This window comes from Myotis yumanensis, unplaced genomic scaffold (assembly GCF_028538775.1).
Source record: "Myotis yumanensis isolate MYYU_CA2020_CCGP unplaced genomic scaffold, mMyoYum1.0.hap1 SCAF_12, whole genome shotgun sequence".
Lineage (NCBI taxonomy): Eukaryota > Metazoa > Chordata > Mammalia > Chiroptera > Vespertilionidae > Myotis > Myotis yumanensis.
In genome coordinates this window covers 24,616,643-24,637,059 of record NW_027223763.1, presented here as the reverse complement: position 1 = coordinate 24,637,059, position 20,417 = coordinate 24,616,643, and the positions used below count along the sequence as shown (strand labels likewise).

Sequence of the window (20,417 nt, the reverse complement as noted above, 5' to 3'; positions counted from 1 at the left end):
TTGTTTCATATTTTTTTTGTACTTTTAATTTTTGTGTAGGGTGGATTTAAGGAATCTCTGTAAATCATAAAGATACCCATCTTTTTCTGGATTTGTGTTTATCTTTTAGTTTTTAAGTGTTCGGATTTGTTTCCCAACACAGATATAGACCATTCTGCCTTCATAGGCATTCACCCATTTACATTAGATGGAGTAATTATGATATTTGTGTTACTGTCCATCATCATCATCATCATTTTTAAAAGTGTACAACCAAGTCTTTTTTTTAGTATAGCCCCAAGGTTCTGCAGCTGTCTCCACAATCTGTATTAGAACATGAATGTCTTCCTCCCAAAAAGAAACTTCATATTGTTTAGCAGTCACTCCCCAAACCCCACTTCCCCAGCCCTAGGCAACCATTAGTCTACTATCTTTGCTGTATATTTGCCTATTCTGGACATTTCCTATGAATGGAGTCATACCATATGTGGCCTTTTGTGATTGGCTTCTTTCACTTAGCATCATGTTTTCAAGGTTCATCCGTGTTGTAGCACGCATTAGTATGTCATTCTTTTTTTAAAAATATATTTTATTGATTTTTTACAGAGAGGAAGGGAGAGGGATAGAGAGTCTGAAACATCGATGAGAGAGGAACATCGATCAGCCGCCTCCTGCACACTCCCTACTGGGGATGTGCCTGCAGCCAAGGTACATGCCCTTGACCGGAATCGAACCTGGGACCCTTCAGTCCGCAGGCCGACGACGCTCCATCCACTGAGCCAAACCGGTCAGGGCAGTACGTCATTCTTTTGTGTCTGAATAATATTCCATTGTATAGATATATAGATATAGATATAGATATAGATATAGATATAGATATAGACTATATATCTATCTAAGTAGATATCTACTTATATCTATATAAGTAGATAGATATATAGCCTATATCTATATCACATTTTGTTTATCCTTTCATCAGTTGATGGACATTTGGGATGTTTCCACTTTTTGGCTATTATGAATAATGGTGCTGTGAACATTTATGTACAAGTTTTTGTGGAGAAATATGTTTTTAATTCTCTTGGATTTATTCCTAGGGCTAGAATTACTGGGTCAATGGTAACTCTGTGTTTAACATTTTGAGGAACCTGCCAAACTGTTTTCCAAAGTGCCTGTACCATTTTATGTTTTCATCAGCAATGTCTGATGGTTCCAGTTTCTCCACATCCTAGCCATTGTTATTGTCTTTTTTTTTAACTTCATTTATTATAACCAACCTTATTCTTTTTTTTTAAATTGACTTTTAGAGAGAGAGAAGAAGGGAGAGGGAGAGAGAGAAACATTGATGTGAGATAAGTTCCTTTAAGTTCATATTTTTTTATCCCTCATTTCTCTAGTATAAATATGTGGTTTCTTTAATGGAATTTGAATTCTCTCTCTCTTTTTTTTAAAGCTGGATTGGAAGGTAATGTCATCCATTCTCCTTCTCCCTCTTTTTTTTTTTCCATTGTTAGAAACATTGTTCTAACAAAATTGTTTTCATTATTCCTACTATTAGTTTCATTATTAGCTTCTCTCATGGGAGAAATGAAGCATTTAGGGCTCGGCCTACTTCTCATGCACTTAAAAATTCTATGTTTAAATTTTAAAATTCCCTTAGCATTTGCTTTTAGTTTATCAAATGATTTTAATCCTTTGCTACCATTTTAATATATATTTTTTACCAGTGTCATGTATTTTTCATGGCTCAGTTGTTTCATCATTTTTTGAAAAGTCACTTCAGGTTCTGATGTTCTTAGCATATTCTTCCAATTTCAAAAACCCTGACAGGTATTATGCTTTCAGCCACAGCTCCATTTCTCTCACTTTTGTCCAAGTGTTCTGAGCCTCTCTTTTCCATGGTTTCAAAAAAAAAAAAGAAAAGAAAAAAAATCACACCCTTTTTCTTCGTTATAAAGGCAGTATTTGTTCGATGTAAAAAATTTGAGGAATATGGAACAATATACAGAAATGTGTGATGATTGCCATCTGCCTCTCTAATAACTTAATGTATATGCTGAAGTTATTGCATTTTATGCCAGTGACGTTTTGAACCTTTTTCTTGATATTAGTGTTTGCTTTGGCATTTTTTGTTTAACCTGGAGTCACTATTGTTCACAGGTCAGATCTCCTTTCATAATTTTAAAATTCAGTTTATGTTGTCTTGTCAGCTTTCCTCTAATACTGTTTTGTAAGTGAATCTAAACTGCTGATATTTCTATATCAGTTCTGTTGTTTACAGCCTTATTGATATATTTAGTTTCTTCATTGTTCACTAGTCAGCTCAGTTGTTTAGTATGCTGTGTTCATTTTTTCATAGTATTTTTTCTCTTCAGAGTAATTTGAGATATTTTTTAGGTGGTGCAATTGTGTTACCATTATTGTTTCCCTTTTCTAGTTCAGACCATAGTGCTTCCTAAATGCCATTTAATTAGACTTAGTTATTTTTTTTTAATTCTTCACTATTTCACAACATTTTGCTGGGGTTTAAGGTTGTGGTTGCTTTAGAGTTTGGGTTATGGTTGTTTCAACCAAAGAAGAGAATTATCCTTTATAGTTTCCGATGCTCTTTTGTAAAGATCTCACTCATCAGCTATGTTTGGTAAAAATATCAAAATTTAATATTATTTATCTCACTTAGTCCTTGCAGTCGTAGAAGGGATTATTACTATACCTGTTTTTACTCCAGGCAGCTGGGATTGGCCAAGATCATGTAGTTAATCAAATAATTAGAACCCCTACAACTTGGAGCTCTTTCTAATGCATCAGAGTTTTGTGAAGTCCTTTAAAAATTCTCTTTTAAAATAGTTAATATCGTGTTCTCCAGTGCCACCCGGTTGTTTTGTAGATTTTTGTCTTTGTGGGTGACTTCCCTGGATTCTGGCTACCTCCTATTCCACTTAGCGTTGCAGACACTAAGGTATAGTGGTTAGAAATTAAAGGCAGAGGACGATATTATTGTGTTCAGATTTATTTATTGATATTTAAAAAATTTTGATGAAGGAAATGTGTTGAATGTACTTAGAAAATCTTAAAATATAAACATGTACATGTTGCAAAATAAAAATGGGATTATAACTCTTTATATAGTTTTATAACCTTTTTTTCACTTCACTTCTCCTTAGAGAGAAAGGAAGAAGGAGAGAAGGAGAGAAACAGCAATGATGAGAGAGAATCACTGATTGGCTGCCCTCCTGCACACCTCCCACTGGAGATGGAACCCCCAACCTGGACATGTTCCCAACTGGGAATCCAACTGTGACCTCCTGGTTCATAGGTCATTGCTCAACCACTGAGGCACACTGGCCAGGAGAGAAGCTAACTTTTAATATAACCCTTATGATGTGTCCTGCACTGCTCTGAGTGCCTTCCATGTTTTTATTTAGGTCCCCGTCAACATTAGGAGATAGGTACTGTTATTCTCTTGTACAGATGTGGGAATGGAGGCACAGAGGTAAATTACTAAGGTCAAATAAAGCTGATGAGTGACAGAGCCAGGATACTCATCTACATGGTCTGGTTCTAGGGTCTGCTCCTTAAATACCAAATTATAATGCCTGTTCATTTTTTTCAAAATTTAATATGATTTATCTGATTTTTAAAATTATTTTTATTGAGATATCATTCACATAACATAAATTTTACCACTTTAAAGTATACAGTTCAGTGATTTTTAATATATTCACTAAGTCGAGAAACCATCACCAATATCTACTATCTAATTACAGAACATTTTCATTACTCCCAAAAGAATTTCCAGACCTATTTACAGTTTAGTCCCAATATTTCTCTGCCCCCATCCCCAGGCAACTACATAGAGATTTGGTGTCTTTATGGATTTACCTATTCTGGACATTTCATATGAATGGAATCATACAGTATGCAGTATTTCATGCCTGGCCTCTTTCACTTAACATATATTTTAAAGATATACTACATGTTGTAGTATACAATTGTTTGATCTGATTTTAAAAGTAATAAAAGTTCACTGTAAAACTCAATTCAGGAAAACATAGAATTAAAGGAGAAAGTTTAAATTTTACCAAGAGATAACTGTGGTTCCTATTTTGGTGTATATACCTTCCAAATTTTTAAAATAGGCATGAAAACACAAGTTGTGTTTTACATTTTTGAAAATCTGCCGTGTAAAAAAAACTTCATGTTATCACGTTAGGAAATGTGCAGAGTCTCCATTGTTCTTTTAAAAAACTGTAATATAGCAGAGTTAGTTAATGGGTCTGTGAGAAGGAAACACACAGGTTTGGCAAGCTAGTCATAAACAGGAGTGCGGGAGAGAGTACCTGTCCAAGACCTTTGGCTGGGGCTGGATAGGGCTAGAAAGACCGTGAATGCCTTTAGTCCCCAGCTGGGGATCTAGGTCTTTTTTTCTTTCTGATTGTGCAGTAGTTGTCCTCCCCGTCACCTTGGCTGAGCATCCCGACACAGGCATTTAGAACTGAAGGCGGCAGCAGGGAATGATGGTAGGTGTTCGGGTGGAGGATCGACACCATCAAAGGGGCGTTTAACAAAGGGTAGGTTGACAGTAGTGGTATGTAGAATGGGATGAAAAATATTGGAGTTAGATAACTGTGTGGCATATGTGAAATTTCTCTGCATAAATAGAGCTTAGAGAAGTTTTAGTCATCTCTGCTGTCAATGCTTTTTAATATTAATGTACACTGCTTGTGGTTTTGTATCGTGAAATACTGAGTACAGGTTATTTTCTTCCTCATGTCTTTAGAGTTGAAGATAACTGCTGGTTAATTTAGTAAATAAGTTGAAGATAATTTCATTTCTAATTCATCCCATTTCCTGGGACTGGAGTCAACATTTCCCAAATCTCTTATTCAATTTTACCCTGAAGTGTTTTTTTGTTTTGTTTTGTTTATTTTGGTCATTTGTATCATTAAAGGTGTCCCTCGCATTGGTCTGAGGAAATAAAAGAAGTGAAGTTTTATTTAATGCCCATTTGCTCTAGGCTTTTTAGTACAGATCTAACCATTACAATATCTAAGGAAGGTGTTATTATCCTAAAAGGTGAAGAGCTAGCATGTGAATCTGGCCCTACTGATCTCCAAACTAATGCTTTGTCAATTATATAGCAAACTAGAGGCCCGGTGCACAAAAATTTGTGCACTCGGGGGGCGTCCCTCAGCCTGGCCTGTGCCCTCTTGCAGTCTGGGACCCCTCGGGGGATGACCACCTGCTGGCTTAGGCCCGCTCCCTGGGGGATTGGGCCTAAGCTGGCAGTCAGACATCCCTCTGGCAGCCCGGGAGCCCTTGGGGATGTCCACTTGCCAGTGGGGAGCAGGCCTAAGCTACAGTCAGACATCCTTAGAGCTGCTGAGGAGGCGGGAGAGGCTCCCACCACCACCGCTGTACTGGTAGCCGTCAGCCTGGCTTGTGGCTGAGCAGAGCTCCTCCTGTGGGAGTGCACTGACCACCAGGGGGCAGCTCCTGCATTGAGCATCTGCCCCCTGGTGGTCAGTGTGTGTCATAGTGACCAGTCATTCCCAGTCGTTCTGCTGTTAGGGTCAATTTGCATATTACCCTTTTATTATATAGGAGTGCCTGGCCAGCCTGCGTGAGGGGCTGATGGCTGTTTGCAGGCTGGCCACAGCCCCTTCAGGGTAGGGGTCCCCCCTGGGGTTCCTGGCCAGCCTGGGTGAGGGGCTGATGGCTGTTTGTAGGCTGGCCACAGCCCCTTCAGTGTGGGGGTGCCCACTGGGGTGCCTGGCCATCCTGGGTGAGGGGCTGAGGGCTGTTTGCAGGCTGGCCACAGCCCCTTCAGGGTGGGGGGTCCTGCTGCGGTGCCTGGCCAGTCTGGGTGAGGGGTGAGGGCCATTTTTAGGCTGGCTAAACCCCCCAGCGGGGACCCTCACTCCATGAGGGTGTGGCCAGCCTGGGTGAGGGGCTGATGGCTGTTTGCAGACTGGCCACGGCCTCCAGCCACCCAAGCTCCCAGTGGAGGCTGACTGGAAGCAGGTATCTGGGATTTATTTGTCTTCTATAATTGAAACTTTGTTGCCATGAGCTGAGGCCACAGCTGGCTCAGGGCAGGCGAGAAGCTTGGCTTCCTCCATCCCCCGGACAACAAAGCCTCCTGCTTGCTCCAGCTCCATGGCTGCCGGCCGCCATCTTGGTTGGGTTAATTTGGATATAGTCGCTCTGGTTGGCTGGTGGGCGTGTCTTGGGGGCATAGCGAAGGTACGGTCAATTAGCATCTTTGTCTTTTATTAGTGTAGATCGTCTCTGGGGGTGTTAGAAATCACCCCCTGCACCCCCATATAACCATATAGACTAGAGGAAAAAAATCATCATTTAACTGGTTGTATATACAGTCCCTGTTACCATTTTTGTTTTTTCCTGGCTGGATTTTCCTACATGTGTTTTTCATGCGCAATCATAGCGCTTTTGTTAAGTTTTGCCTTCTGCTTTGTCACTTGATATTCATCTGCATATTTTCATATTGTCAGATAAATATTGTCTGTATAATATTCCATGGCTGTACCACACCATTTCCTGGTGTTGGGTATTTTAAATGTTTAAATGTGTTTTCAGTGTAGAGATTGTGGAACTGTCTCCTAGACAATTGGCTGCAGCGTCGGGAACAAGCTGGACTTGTTTTGGGAGTGAAACCGTCCCACAGGGGTGCTGTCAGATTGGATTGGTGTGCTTTTCTAAAAAATGGAAGGTTTCCCAAGTACTATTAACACCTCAACAATGTGTATAAATCCATTGAAATTGGGTTATTCTGTAGAACAAGGTAAAAAGTTTGAACGTGTCCTGGGGGAAGTCAATAAGGAATCACTTACAAGTGCACTTAAGATTCCCACATGTTGATAAGTACTCTGAGGGCATTAATTTATAGGGCTTTCCCCAGTAGTGCTCTGGAGACTGGAAATAGCACTGGCTAAAGCAGATGAAGTGGCTTCAGTAGGGTTGGGGAAAACCAGATTTGAAGACTCAGAGTGGTGGCAGTGGATGAGACTGCTGAGGGAGAAGAGACAGGATGAGATAACATAATGGGATGATTGAGGGCAGAACATTTTTATAGACAGTGTGAGCAAAAATAGGTTTACACCTGTTTGTATGGGAAATAATACAATGACTAATAAATAATAATACAAGAATAAATTGTGTTTCACATACTGACATCTGTAAACCTACTTTTGCCTCGCTCTGTATAGTAGGAGACCCCTTGTCTTGCTGCCGTAAGCTTCTGGTAGTTACTTGGTTAATCAAGGAAGTTATTTAAAATGGGGAGTCACAAAAAATGATTTATAAATGTATGTGGCATTTTATTTTAACGTAAAAGATATAAACTTAATAAACAACATTTCGAATGAAGTTGCAATATGTATAATATATATATATTGGTTGCAGTATATATATATATTGGTTTGAGGGAGATAAGAGAGAGAGAGAGAGAGAGAGAGAGAGAGAGAGAGAAACATCCCTGCACACCCCCAGCAGGGATCGAACCTGCGACCTCCTGGTTCCCTGGTTGATGCTCAACCACCGAACCACACCATTGGCAACATTTTTTTTGAGAATAGTTGAAATTTCCCCTTTCTTGAATAAACCCCATTCATAATACATTGATTATAAATTCCAGTTTTAATCTTTTAAGAAAGGAACTGATAGACTTGTGGATGCAGAAGTCTAGATTGTTATCTTGTCTTTACCTAATTCAACAGCGATTTTTAAAAAGCACCTTGCTTTTTTAAAAAGTCTTTTTAATTTTGTTTTCATAGATACAATTTATTGTCACTTTTATGAAATGTTATAGCTGGCATCTAATGGGTAGATGTTGCTAAACACCCTCCAGTGCACAGGAGAGTCCCCTACCACAAAGAATAATCTAACCCAAAATGTCGGTCATGCCCGGGTTGAGAAGCCCTGAATTCTGTGGTAACAGCTTGCATAGTTTAATCACTTTTGGCTCTCTGTGTTAGTTAACTCATAAGATCCTCAGAACTGCACTCTGTTTAATGGCAGGGTGGTAGAAAAGTCAGAAATATTATTCTAGGGGGCCAATGGGTCCCATTTTGAATTGCAGCCTGAATCCAGTTAGTGCTGCCAAAAGTTAGGGGTTTTGACACCTCAGGTTCATAGGTAAGGAGGGTTCCTCCCCTAGTGTGTATTGTTTCCCAGCTTTGAAATGTTAATGAAAACTGAGACAAGTCTTACATGTAGAGAGTTGTGTGATGGGAAGATTTGCAACCAAAGCAAAATATTTCTGTTTAGAGCCACTCTTCTGAGTGCTTCTTTGTGTAAAATATTTCTATTTGGAGAGCTGAGCTTTGAGGGCTTCAGTAATGGTTCATCTATTTTGCTGAATTTCCATCTTGGGCTCAGGAAGGCAGGTGTGTAATCATCATCACCACTGACAGGTGTAGAGTCCCCTCTTGATGGCTGGTACTGTACAGAATACTTGAAATAACATTCAGAAGGTGATCCCAAAATAGAATTCCTCCTGTTCTGAGTTTGAGCTAAGGCTGTGATTCTCATATTTGTGAGGAATCAGAGCACCAGGAAGTCATGATGGTCTTGATAAGTCAATTTTATTACATGACATAGCATCAACTTAAGACTTTTGCACAGAAGTTATCTTAATTAAATTTATATGCAAACATTATATCAGGATTGTGTTTAATTACATGTGCCAATAACCTTGGCTTAAATAAGGGCTTTATTTATCTGTGTATTTATTTCTTACTAGAGGCCCAGTGCACGAAATTTGTGCACTCAGGGAGGAGGGGTCCCTCAACCTGGCCTGTGCCATCTCGCAGTCCAGGAGCTCACCCATGGGGAGCGGGCCTAAGCGGGCAGTCAGACATCCTTAACATTGCCATGGAGGTGGGAGACGCTCCCACCACCGCCTCTGTGCTCACCAGCCATGAGCCCGGCTTGTGACAGAGTGGCACTCCCCCTGTGGGAGCGCACTGACCACCAGGAGCCAGCTCCTGAGTTGAGCATCTGCCCCCTGGTGGTCAGTGCGCATCATAGTGACCAGTCGTTCCGTGTTCAGTCGATTTGCATATTAGCCTTTTATTATATAGGACTAGTAGCCCTGTGCACGAATCTGTGCGCCAGTAGCTCGCTGCCGCCCTCCAGTAGCTCTCCGCCCACTGCCCCGCCCTCCTGTAGCTCCCTCTGCCCCCCCTCACCCCTACCCCCTCTCCCCCTACCCCCCCTCATAGCTTGCTGCTCTGCCCCCTCCTGTACCTCTCCGCCACCCACTTGTAGCTCGCTGCCCCACCCTCCTGCAGATCCGTGATCTGGTCGTTACACAGTTGGTCTTTATGCTTCACGGTGTAATGGCCATTTGCATATTACATCTTTATTATATAGGATAACCGTAAGTCTGGAGGGATGAAATCAGGCTAGCTGTGGTGATTCCCTAATTCTCTTTCTGCGTTCTTGCTCCTGTCTTTCCAGTCTATCTATAGCTTGTAGCTTTCATCTGCTTGCATGTGAGATAGCTGCCATAACCTTGGGCACAGGTTTGCTCTCCAGGCAGGAAGAGGAATGGAAGAATGAGGGTGGAAGGGGCAGTGCTTACTGATGAACTGTGGCATGGGGTGAGGGAATTTGGGCAATACAGATTATTTCACTGAGTACCTTTTTTTCCGGGACAAAATCGAGGTTCCCTTATTAAGTAAGAAGGGGAGAATAGGTTCAAAGTAGGCAATTAGCAGTGACTGCCACAATAACAAAACAATTTAAAAGGTACATTCATGACCTTGTGACATTCAGGATGATGTGTTCTCATAAAACACGGCTGGAACTTTCTATCAATATTTTTTACTTACTTGTTGAACCTTAGTTTTGTTGACAGCTAGCAATCTCAAATATTGACAATTTAGAAACATAAGCGAAGAAAACTCTAAAATGAGAAAATTCTTTCCATTGAGGAAATGAAATTCTTACTTTTTTAAAAGATGAAGGTATACTCTAGACTATGACACTAGTTTTCCTAGACTATTAGTTTTCCTATTATCAGTAGTTTGGGAACCACTGATATTAATATTTGTGTGTACTATTAAATGATGTATGTCTCTTTCACTAATATTGTTTTCCTAGATAAGAACATGCTTTTCTCTCTTTTGATATGACTCATATATTGAGGGCAATTCAAACATTCTTTATTTTTAAACATCTTTTCTAAATTCTATATAATGATCCTATATTAATTTAAAATATATAATTATTGATTTCAGAGAAGAAGGGAAAGGGTGAGAGAGATAGGAACATCATTGAAGAGAGAGAATCATTGATCGGCCATCTCCTGCACGCCCCACACTGGGGATCCAGCCCGCAACCCGGGCATGTGTCCTGACCTGGAATTGAACCGTGATCTGCTTCATAGGTCAATGCTCAACCACTGACCCATGCCGGCTTGGCCTATATTAGTTTTATAATCAGAATAAAGGTCTTACTAATTTTTCAAAATCAATGCAAGTCTTACCATCTCTGACATTGTACCCTGTGCTTCAAATCTATTTTTTAAAATTTCCTACTTCTTGAAATTTCAAGAGCTGTCATAGTCTGTACTACACAGCTCTCCTGTTAATTATAGGCTACATTGAATTCATCACTAATTGCTCCATGTGTTAGCAAGGTCATAAGCTCCCTCTTACGTATTTTTCTGAATCCCAAATTCTTAGCATAGGATTAGTTACATAGTAGATAATAAATTGCTTCTGATCAAATAAATAATCACATTTAATACATTAGCACAGGAAAAGAACATGGATTTGTTAGCAGGCTAGGCATAAAGTAAAACGACTAATAATCAGGTAATCAGAATTTCATGACTTTTACCTTTTCCTATTAAGGTAGGACTTCTAGCTCCTCTAGGGATGAGGGATCGCTGGAGAATTGCTCCGGGAGATCTGCTTGCCAAGACCCCACCTTGATCTAGAGCTGCAGGAGACCCTGTGCTCGTCCCAGAGTTTCAGCTATGAATGTCAGTCAGAAGCTAACTTAGGCCTCTGCTCCCACTGCACTGGGATGTGCTTTTTAAACAATCATTTGTTTATTGTTTGCATAAAAGCATTTGTTGTAGCTCTCATTCCCCACATGCAAAATGTGAAAACTGCTTTGTAGTGGTTTTTACCCAATTCCGCATGATTGGCAGCTTTACATAGCACTACCTTGAAGCAATTTATTAGGTTTCCTAGAAACCTTAATTTGATGCTTTTAGAGCAAGACTGACAGTCTTGGAGTAGGAGCAAAATGACCACAGAATGCTAGTATTGGCTGTGTTTCCTGTAGTAGAAAAAAATTAAATCAATGATTAAAAATTTTTGTCTGATAGATTTTGAATCTCTTTAATTTTGTGCACATAAATGCTCCATATATATATATTGTATGAAATTCAAGTTCACTTTATAATTCATTTGTAATTAAAATGGTTTATTTGTCTAGAGTAAATAATGATCACCCTAAATTTATTCCAGGTACCACAATAATTATTATTCCTTTTAGTTACTTTTATTCCTTTTTCTCTTTTATCTTTTTTTGGCTTCTTAAATGATGATTGAAAATGCTTAAAGTCTTGTCATGTAATATTTTTATCATCTAATAAAAGAATACCCCTAAACTAAACAATGTTTTATTTTTCATGGTTTAGAGCTTTGTATAAATGGCGTTATTCTGGATGTGACTTGCCTTTTTTTTTTCTTTTTCTTTTTTTTTTATTGAGGCTTAATTGATATATTAGTTTCAGGTTACAACATAATGAATCCATATTTGTATACATTGTGTAGTTATTTGTTATCCTTAAAAGTAGAAATCATTAGAAAAATAATTTAAAATATTAAAACAATATTAAGAAGATTACCCTAAGGTCTTGGGAGTCCAAAATAGAAAAATTGTTGATTTACCTTTGGAATTATGTGAAATCCTGAAATTTAAATCTTGAGTTTTATTTTGGTTTGGATTACTTGCATTTCATTATGCAAGAGTCTCATTGGGGAATCCTGAACATTTTGTGTCCTATAGAACTTGCTTTTTGTATATTATATATATGTCTTCTTATTATTATTCTTGTGAATGAAATGCTCTACAAATTTTAAGGATTTTTTTCATTTACTTATATATGTATATTTTGATACAAAAAGACAAACACTTATATATGAAACAATTTTTCGTCTTTTACAGAATTAAATGTAAGGGAGTCTGATGTAAGAGTTTGTGATGAATCATCATGTAAATACGGAGGCGTCTGTAAAGAAGATGGAGATGGCTTGAAATGTGCATGTCAATTTCAGGTGAGAAAACTTAACCCTATTTGGAAATCTTTTTACATTTCTCATGTTTTATAATTCTTCATTCTTCAAATTACAAAGCTTAAAACACCTTGGACCCCACAAGGAAGTTGGGCTCATGGCCCACTAATTCTTATCAGATGAAGTACTATTACCTCCTATGCTTCTTTCCTTGAACTCCTAGTAAATGGAGAGACTGACAATAGCAGTTGTGAAGATGCTTTGAAAAAATATTAAAGTTCTATTCAAATGTATAATTGTCACCGAGAGGAAACAAAGTACAGGTTGTAGTTGAGTCTCTTATTTAAAATGTGGACATTTCCCCCCTTTCCTTCTCTTTCTAGTCCATTTTTTTCCCTCTTTATTTGCTGCGTTCTCATCTTTTTAGGCCAAAGAACATCACTGACTTGATGCCTGAGGGTAGGTCACAGTTAGAGATGGACTGGAATGGATAACCTCAGACTAAGATCTTTGCTTTTCAGGTGTTGTTTTAGTTGTAATTCTATTGTTTAAAAAGAAGTAAAAAGAAAGGAAGCAAGTCTGGCCAGATTTGCTCAGTGTTTGCGCATCGATCTATGAACCAGAAGGTCACGGTTCGATTCTCAGTCAGGACACATGCCTGGGTTGCTGGCTTGAACTTGGTGTGGGGTGTGCAGAAGGCAGCTGATCAATGATTCACTCTCATCATTGATGTTTCTCTCTCTCTCTCTTTTTCTCTCTCCCTCCCTTCCTTTCTAAAATCAATAAAAATATATTTTAAAAAAAGAAAGGAAGCAAAATGTGTTACACTCAGTTGTTTCTTTTTGTTCATTTGATATTATTGAATTATAATCTGTTTTTAGTATGTTGCTCACAAGATGGTCTCTTCTTCAGGACTTCAAATGAGACAAAGAAGGAGCTAGAATTTTTCCCCCCCAATCATAATCTTGTTCTAATCATACCCACTGTTTCATTGATGAAACAGTTGAATTGGCTGAACTCAAATGGCAAAATCTTATTTTCCCTATTGTGGCAGCAACACAAAAATCAGTTCATTTTTTTTTAGCCTTAGCTTGGCGGCTTGGAATATGCCCCATGAATGGTTCGAAGTCAGCCAGAAATTTGGTCTGAGTTTGTATACAGAAGCTGGACTCCCCTCTGATTCTCCTTTCAGGTATTTTCTCTCTCACTTTTCAGTTGCCCTGAACTCTGACCTCTGGTTCTGCAACCCAGAAAGATTGTAGTTTTTTTTTATTAGTGTTTTAGCTACCCTGTATCAAGAAGACTGGGACTGTTTCCCTCTTTCAATTGTCTTATAATTTCTTTAGATAAATTCCTTGATGTAGAATTGTTGGGTGAATGGGATGCTTATGTGCAGATTAACATTTTCACCAACAGCAATATATTAGACTGCTTATTTCTCCTGGGCTTGTGGGTAGTAGATTTTGAAGTCCTTTTACATTTTATAAATCTGAAAGGCAAAAAACATTTTAATTTTTATTTGATAACCAGAGCTATTAAATATGTTTAATATTTACTGGCTACTTTTTTATGAATTAATATTTCATATTCTTTGCCTATTTTGGGGAGTATTTCCTTTTTCCCTTATAATGGCTTGTAGAGATATATTTATATATATGTGTGTGTGTGTGTATGTATGTGTTATATACAACTGTTTCATATATATATACATATATATGTATATGTATGTGTGTACATGATATACAATACATTATTTGAGCACTTCTATATTGTTTACTGTGCTGAGCATTTTATTCATTAACTGTTCTAAACATTATATATAATATATATAAAAGTTTGTAAAATCTCATGAGAATCTACATGTAGGTACTGTTTTGATATTTTTAAGAGTAATACTATATGCTCATAGTAAACAACTTGAACAATATTTAAGAATATCCCATCCCATGTAATAAAAGTGCAATATGCTAAGTGTCTGACCAATCAGTTGGCCAGTCGCTATGATGTGCACTGACCACCAGGGGGCAGATGCTCCGACCAGTAGGTTAGCTTGCTGCTGGGGTCCGGCTGATCAGGACTGGGCAAGAGGGCCAGACATGCCCTGGAGCCCTTCCGCAGTCCCTCCTGGGCCAGTCGGCCAACCTCCCTTGATCCCTCCCCGGCCAGCTGGCCCCCTTTGGCTCCGATTGGGACCGGGTGAGATGGCCCTGATCACCCCGATCACCAGCCAGGCCAAGGTACCCCACCTGTGCACGAATTTGTGCACCGGGCCTCTAGTACAGTGGTTCTCAACCTTCCTAATGCCCCGACCCTTTAATACAGTTCCTCATGTTGTGATGACCCCCAACCATAAAATTATTTTCATTGCTACTTCATAACTGTAATTTTGCCACTGTAAACAATATGTGTAATTATATATGTGTTTTCTGATGGTCTTAGGCGACCCCTGTGAAAGGGTCGTTTGACCCCCAAAGGCGTCACGACCCACAGGTTGAGAACCGCTGCTCTAGTAGATGCTATAAAGAAAAATGTCTTCCTTCCATTCCAGACTACCAATTGCTCTTCTCAGAAGCAACATCTATTACTTCTTGTATTTCCTTCTAGAAATAGTCTGTCTTATACAAATGTGTCCTCTTTCTTTTTCTTTTTCTTTTTTTCTGCAAAAAGCTTTATTGTGTCATTTGGTCCAGTGCATGGGAGAGGGCTTCATGGTGGTAAAGAATGGCTAAGTAGTTTGGGGAGAGGCTCAGGTAAAAGCAGACACCAGCGGGTGCAGAGGGGCCCCTCAAAGGCCTCTGGGCTCCAAAGCCGCCTCCTCGTGCTTGAGGGTGAGCCTTTCCAGGAGATACTCGTCCAGCCCAGCCTGGGGGCCGGCAGCCTGCAGATGTGAACCAGGTGGTCGTCCACCTTCTTGATGAGTTTCACCTCCTCACCCCGGAAGTGGTTCTCCGGGAAGTTACGGAGATGAGGTGCGTGGGTAGAACCCAGGGCCGGCAGCTCCAAAAGGGCCTGTTTCAGGTTCCTCTCCAAGGCCAGGGCGGCGTCCATGGCCCTGAGTTTTGCCCATTCATCTGGGGAGGCTTCAGCACGTCCTGGAAGAGAATGCGGCCACCGCGCTGGTTTTGCAACTTTAAGAGACGTTCAGAGCCCTCGCGCTTCTTCTCCCCCAACTCATGGAAGAAGCAGCCCACGCCCTCGAGAGCCACATCTCATGGTCGAAATAGCAGCCCTGAGAGAGGTAGGTGTGCGAGGCCCACAGATGCAGGCTGGCCAGGCGGTTGACCTCAGCCTCTGCCTCGGTGGAATAATTCTGACGAATTTGGGAGCTCATGGCTGTTCAGCAATAAGGAGTGAAGTTATAAAAAAAACACAAAACGGTGTGTTGGCAGGTGCTGGAGGTGGTTCTGTACTTGATCTTAGCCAAAAGGCCGAGAAGCGATTTGGTTCTGAAGGTGGTGACTGGATAAGACACAGGAGAGTGGCCAGCGGCTGCAAGAAGGGGCGTCCCTGGGTCTGTTCTGTCCAAACAGTGTTGAAGCAAGAGATGGATACAGGACCACCGAGGGCACTGCCTACTTTCTCTTTTAAGCACTAAATCACTTAGTAGGTTTACCTTAGAGATGGTTCCTTTTCCGTTTAGATTACAGAAAAGGACTCTGTATTTTAAAGAAGTTATCCTATTGTCATTTTCATTTTTGATAGTATTTAATTTTCACATCATATTTGTCTATTTTTGTCTTTATTATTGTAATGTTCATTCTTTGAAAGTCTTTCCCTGCAACTCTTAAAGACATAGTGTTTTTGACCTTTTAAACAAACTTGAACAGCTAGAAAATCCTCTCATGATCTGCCTGAATCCCTTGCATTCTTACTGGTGGCAAAGAGGGAAAGGGAAATAAAAGTTAGGAGTTGAGAGCAGTAGACATTTATCCAGTGCTTGCTTTGTGCTAAATGGTAGGCTAGATGCTGAGGATATAAAGATGTTTAAAGTTCCTTGGCTTGTAGGAGCAAACTGCCTAAGGGCTTACAGCTGATTTGATCCTGCCGCTGGGCGAACCTTCCTTTGACTACTACTCTGCCTCCTTATAAGCTTATACATGACTTAGACTCTTGCCAGTTTAAGAACAATGACCTCATAAGCCAGTTAAACATGTGAGGGTGCTTTAACTATATCTTTCAATTTATTTAAAAAACTTGGTTATGATTTAGCATGCTTTCAGTGTTAATATAAGCTTTCAGGGATATAATTGTAACAAAAAATAACAGGATTTTAAATAAAGTCTACAATTTTTTTTAGACTACAAATAAGAGCTATGATATTTTGCCACATTATATAAACAAAGCTACTTTTATTAATTTGGTACAAAGAGAAATGATCAATACTGCATCTCTCCATTAAAACTTGGGCAATATATGAAGAGGAGTGACTGTGATGTTTTCCCTGCTTTCTGTCTTCCTCTTTGTTCCAGTCCAAGTCTGAGGATCTGAGAATCAGGTGAGCTGATAATGTAAGTCTCAGTCTGAGTCAGACACCTGAGAACCAGAAGACTAACCCATGTTCCCATTCAGTAGGCAGAGAGAGGGAATTCTTTCTTCCTCCACTATTTCATTTTATTCAGGCCCTCAGTGGGTTGGATGATCCCACCTATAATGGGGAGGGCACTTAGTTTGCTGATTCAAATGGGAATCTCATCTAGAAACACCCTCACAGACACATCCAGAAATAATGTTTAATCTGGGCAACCTGGGGTCCAGTCAATTGACCCACCAAATCAACCATCACAACATTATTATTTTCTTATTTTCTAAACTACTTCAAAACACTTCCTTCCTGCTCAAGAGAAGGTATAGTGGAGAGTTCTTTTCCCCAGTAAGGGAGGTGGTATAGAGGAGGCAGACCTTAGGCTAGAGTCAGTGCCTAAGTCAGGAGTTGCCATGTGAAAATTGCCCACATCCCTTAATTTGCCCATAGCGTAAGGAGAGGTTCCTAAGAAAGACCCTTGGAAATGGACTGACCAAGGAATAGCTGGTCTACCTCTCCTATCCTATGCTCACTCCTAGGTATGAGCTTGCTAGGTTGAATTTGAGGGACATTGCTCAGGCTATGTTAAGTCCTCTGTTGCTACCACCAGGTGACATATGACTTGTGTAGTGGTTAGAGTATATCAATTGTGAGGAAATGAGGTCTTCCTCTTATTAGTTATGACCCCGGGCCTACTTAAGAGTCAGAAATGATAATAGCAATACCCAAACCAGCTAATGTTTATTGAGAATTTACTGTGGCCAGATATAAATGCTAAAGATGAATATCTTTTATTTAATCCTCATAACATCTTTATTAGATAGATATTATTATAATTACCATTTTCCAGGTGGGGAAAATGGCACTGGTGTTAGCCCATAATCATATAGATGGTGGACCCAGGATTGGAATTCAACACTTACTTGAGAGCCCAGGCTCTAAGCACTAAGTCATGTGCTTCACAGGATTGTTACGATATTTAAGTTAGATAGGACATAACTTGTCACTGGTGTTGACTAGATGTAAACTCTTGAATAAGTGTTTGCTATTACCTTAGAGATTTTCAGCCCTATCAGACTTAATGACTCTTTTTTATAACCAATAATTTGTATTCTGTTTCTTTACTATTCTTTAATGAAATTCATAGATAATGCAACCTACATAAACACATAATTAAAGAAATCAATATAATATATAATTGCAATGTAAAGGAGAAATAAAAAATTTATAGTAAAATAAATTATTCTACTATAAATTATTCAACATGTAAATGCTTGGGCATGATTACAGTAGAAGAAAATACAGTAGTCACATGCTTATATCTACTTGTGATGGATGTTTTCATTTACTAAAGATTAGTGCAATTTTATAGCAGAAATATCTAAAGACAAAAATGTAGAGGTATGGTGGATGCTAGAATAAAAACTATTATTAGGATAAGTTATAGCAGAGCAGCCTTACTTATCTATAGTAAGTCTTGCCATAGTTCCCATATGAATGGCTAGAGAAGCATTCAGAAATTGTATAGTGTGTGTGCCTTTGTTGTGTGGTACTGTTTTTTCCTTTGCAGGACATACATCTAGCTAGCATCCATGGAATCCATCTGCTAAATGACAGTAATGTTCTTTATCATTGTAACAACCAAAAAATCTTTCTGCTAAATGACAGTATCATTCTAACAACCAAAATTCTTTCATAGGGACATCTATGCCTAGGGAGCGCTATTAACACCTTTGAGAGCACACCATTAAAAAGTCATTAAGCATTTGTTGAGCAAAGAGTTGGTTGAAAAGTTCATAGAGTTAGCACTTGACGTCTTGGAGCTTATGACCTCCTTTACAATTATGCATTGTTTAATTACAAAAAAAAATATCGACTCCTGCAGACATCATACAAGTTATTATGTACAATTTAGGGGAAGAGAATAGAGGGATGTGATTCATGAATATTGGAGCAATAAAGTAAAACTTTAATTTTAGTTGAAGTTATTGTAGGAGTCTGCTGATAATGGATAGCATGCAAACTTGCTCATAAAATATTTTATTAGAGATTGTTTTTACCAGTGCTTGACTTGTGGTAGCATGTCATATTTAAGAGTAAACAAATGATAAAAATAAATCTTGTGCATTGGAGAAAAATTGAGGAAAACACAAAATAATGGAAATAAAAAACCATGACAAGTAATCTGAAAAACTTACTGATGTTTTGTTCCAGGATATACTTTATGAATGTTTATTTTTCTAAGTAATTGAGAATATATATATGTATGTGTATATATATATATACACACACACACACACATATATATATAATTTTCTTGCTGTATTTTTACTTATATCATTTTAAAAGTTGCATTCAGTTTTGTGAACTAAATAATACATTTTAAAATGGCACAGAATTCTCAGAAGTTTATATATGTGGTATTGTTGCCTGCTTTACATCTAACAATATGTTACCTTTATCTGCCACACAGTATTCTTTTAAAAGGTAATTCTCAGTGACTGTAATATTAATCACTTGAACAGATATAACATGCTTTATATTGTTTTTACATTTTTTTATACTAATACATTTTTGTTTGAAATTTGAACAGACTCATATATACCTAGAAGAAATGGATGATTGTCAGAGGGAGGAGGCTTGGGGGACTGGGTGAAAAAGGTGAAGGGATTAAGAAGTACAAATAGGTAGTTACACAATAGTCAGGAATGTAAGGTACAGCATAGGGAATATAGTCAATATTGTAATAACTATGTATGGTGCCAGGTAAGTACTGGTAATATTGGGGGAAACACTTTAAAAACTATATATATATTGATTTCAGAGATGAAGGGAGAGGGAGAGAAAGATAGAAACTTCAATGATTAGAGAGAATAATCCATCAGCTGCCTCCTGTACACCCCACACTGTGGATTGAGCCTGCAACCTGGGCATGTGTGCTGACTGGGACGATTCGAACCCTTAACTCCTGGTCCAACTCCTGGTCAATGTGCAACCACCTGCCACGCCAGCTGGGCTTGGGGGAAGCACTTTGTAAAGTATGTGATTACCTAACCACTATGCTGTACACCTGAAACTGATACAAAATCATATGAACTATAATTGAAAAAATAAATTTGTCTTTAATAGTTTCCTTCAGATAGATCCCTAAATATGTAATTCTGGATCAAAAACTGCATTCCTTTTTCAAGACTCTGGAAATGTGTTGTTAAATTATGTTCTCGCCCACCAAGATGAAGTTTTTGTTTGTGTAATAGCCAGTTCTGTAAGCTAAAAGTAGTATCTCATTTTATTGATTACTAGTGAAGGTCAGGATTTTTTGTACGTTAATTGGCCATTTGTAATTGTTCTGTAAATTTGTCTTTTGTCCATTTTTTTATTAATTTATATAATCTCTTTTTTAGTAATGATAATAACTTGTGTCATATATTTTCTCCAGATTTTAAGACTTTAGTTGTTTTTGACATTTTTGGCGTATAGAAGTTTTAAATTTTTTAAAACATACAGGTCTTGTGTCATTTCTTCACCTGTCTTATTTCTACTCATCCTTCAGGGCCCAGTTCACATTTCACTTTCTCTGAGAAGGCTTTTCTTGAGTACTCTAGCTTACAGTAGTAGGTATTAGATATTGTACTTAC

General features: G+C 38.7%; 1 protein-coding gene across 1 annotated transcript in view; it reads left to right on the top strand.

Annotated features, from left to right (window-relative positions):
• TMEFF1 (transmembrane protein with EGF like and two follistatin like domains 1) overlaps positions 1-20,417 on the top strand; it is a 73,347-nt gene that overhangs the window by 9,046 nt on the left and 43,884 nt on the right. Inside the window, exon 2 of the mRNA XM_070431060.1 lies at positions 12,190-12,299. Within this exon, the coding sequence (XP_070287161.1) occupies positions 12,190-12,299 (110 nt within the window). The remainder of the gene's footprint in view (positions 1-12,189; positions 12,300-20,417) is intronic.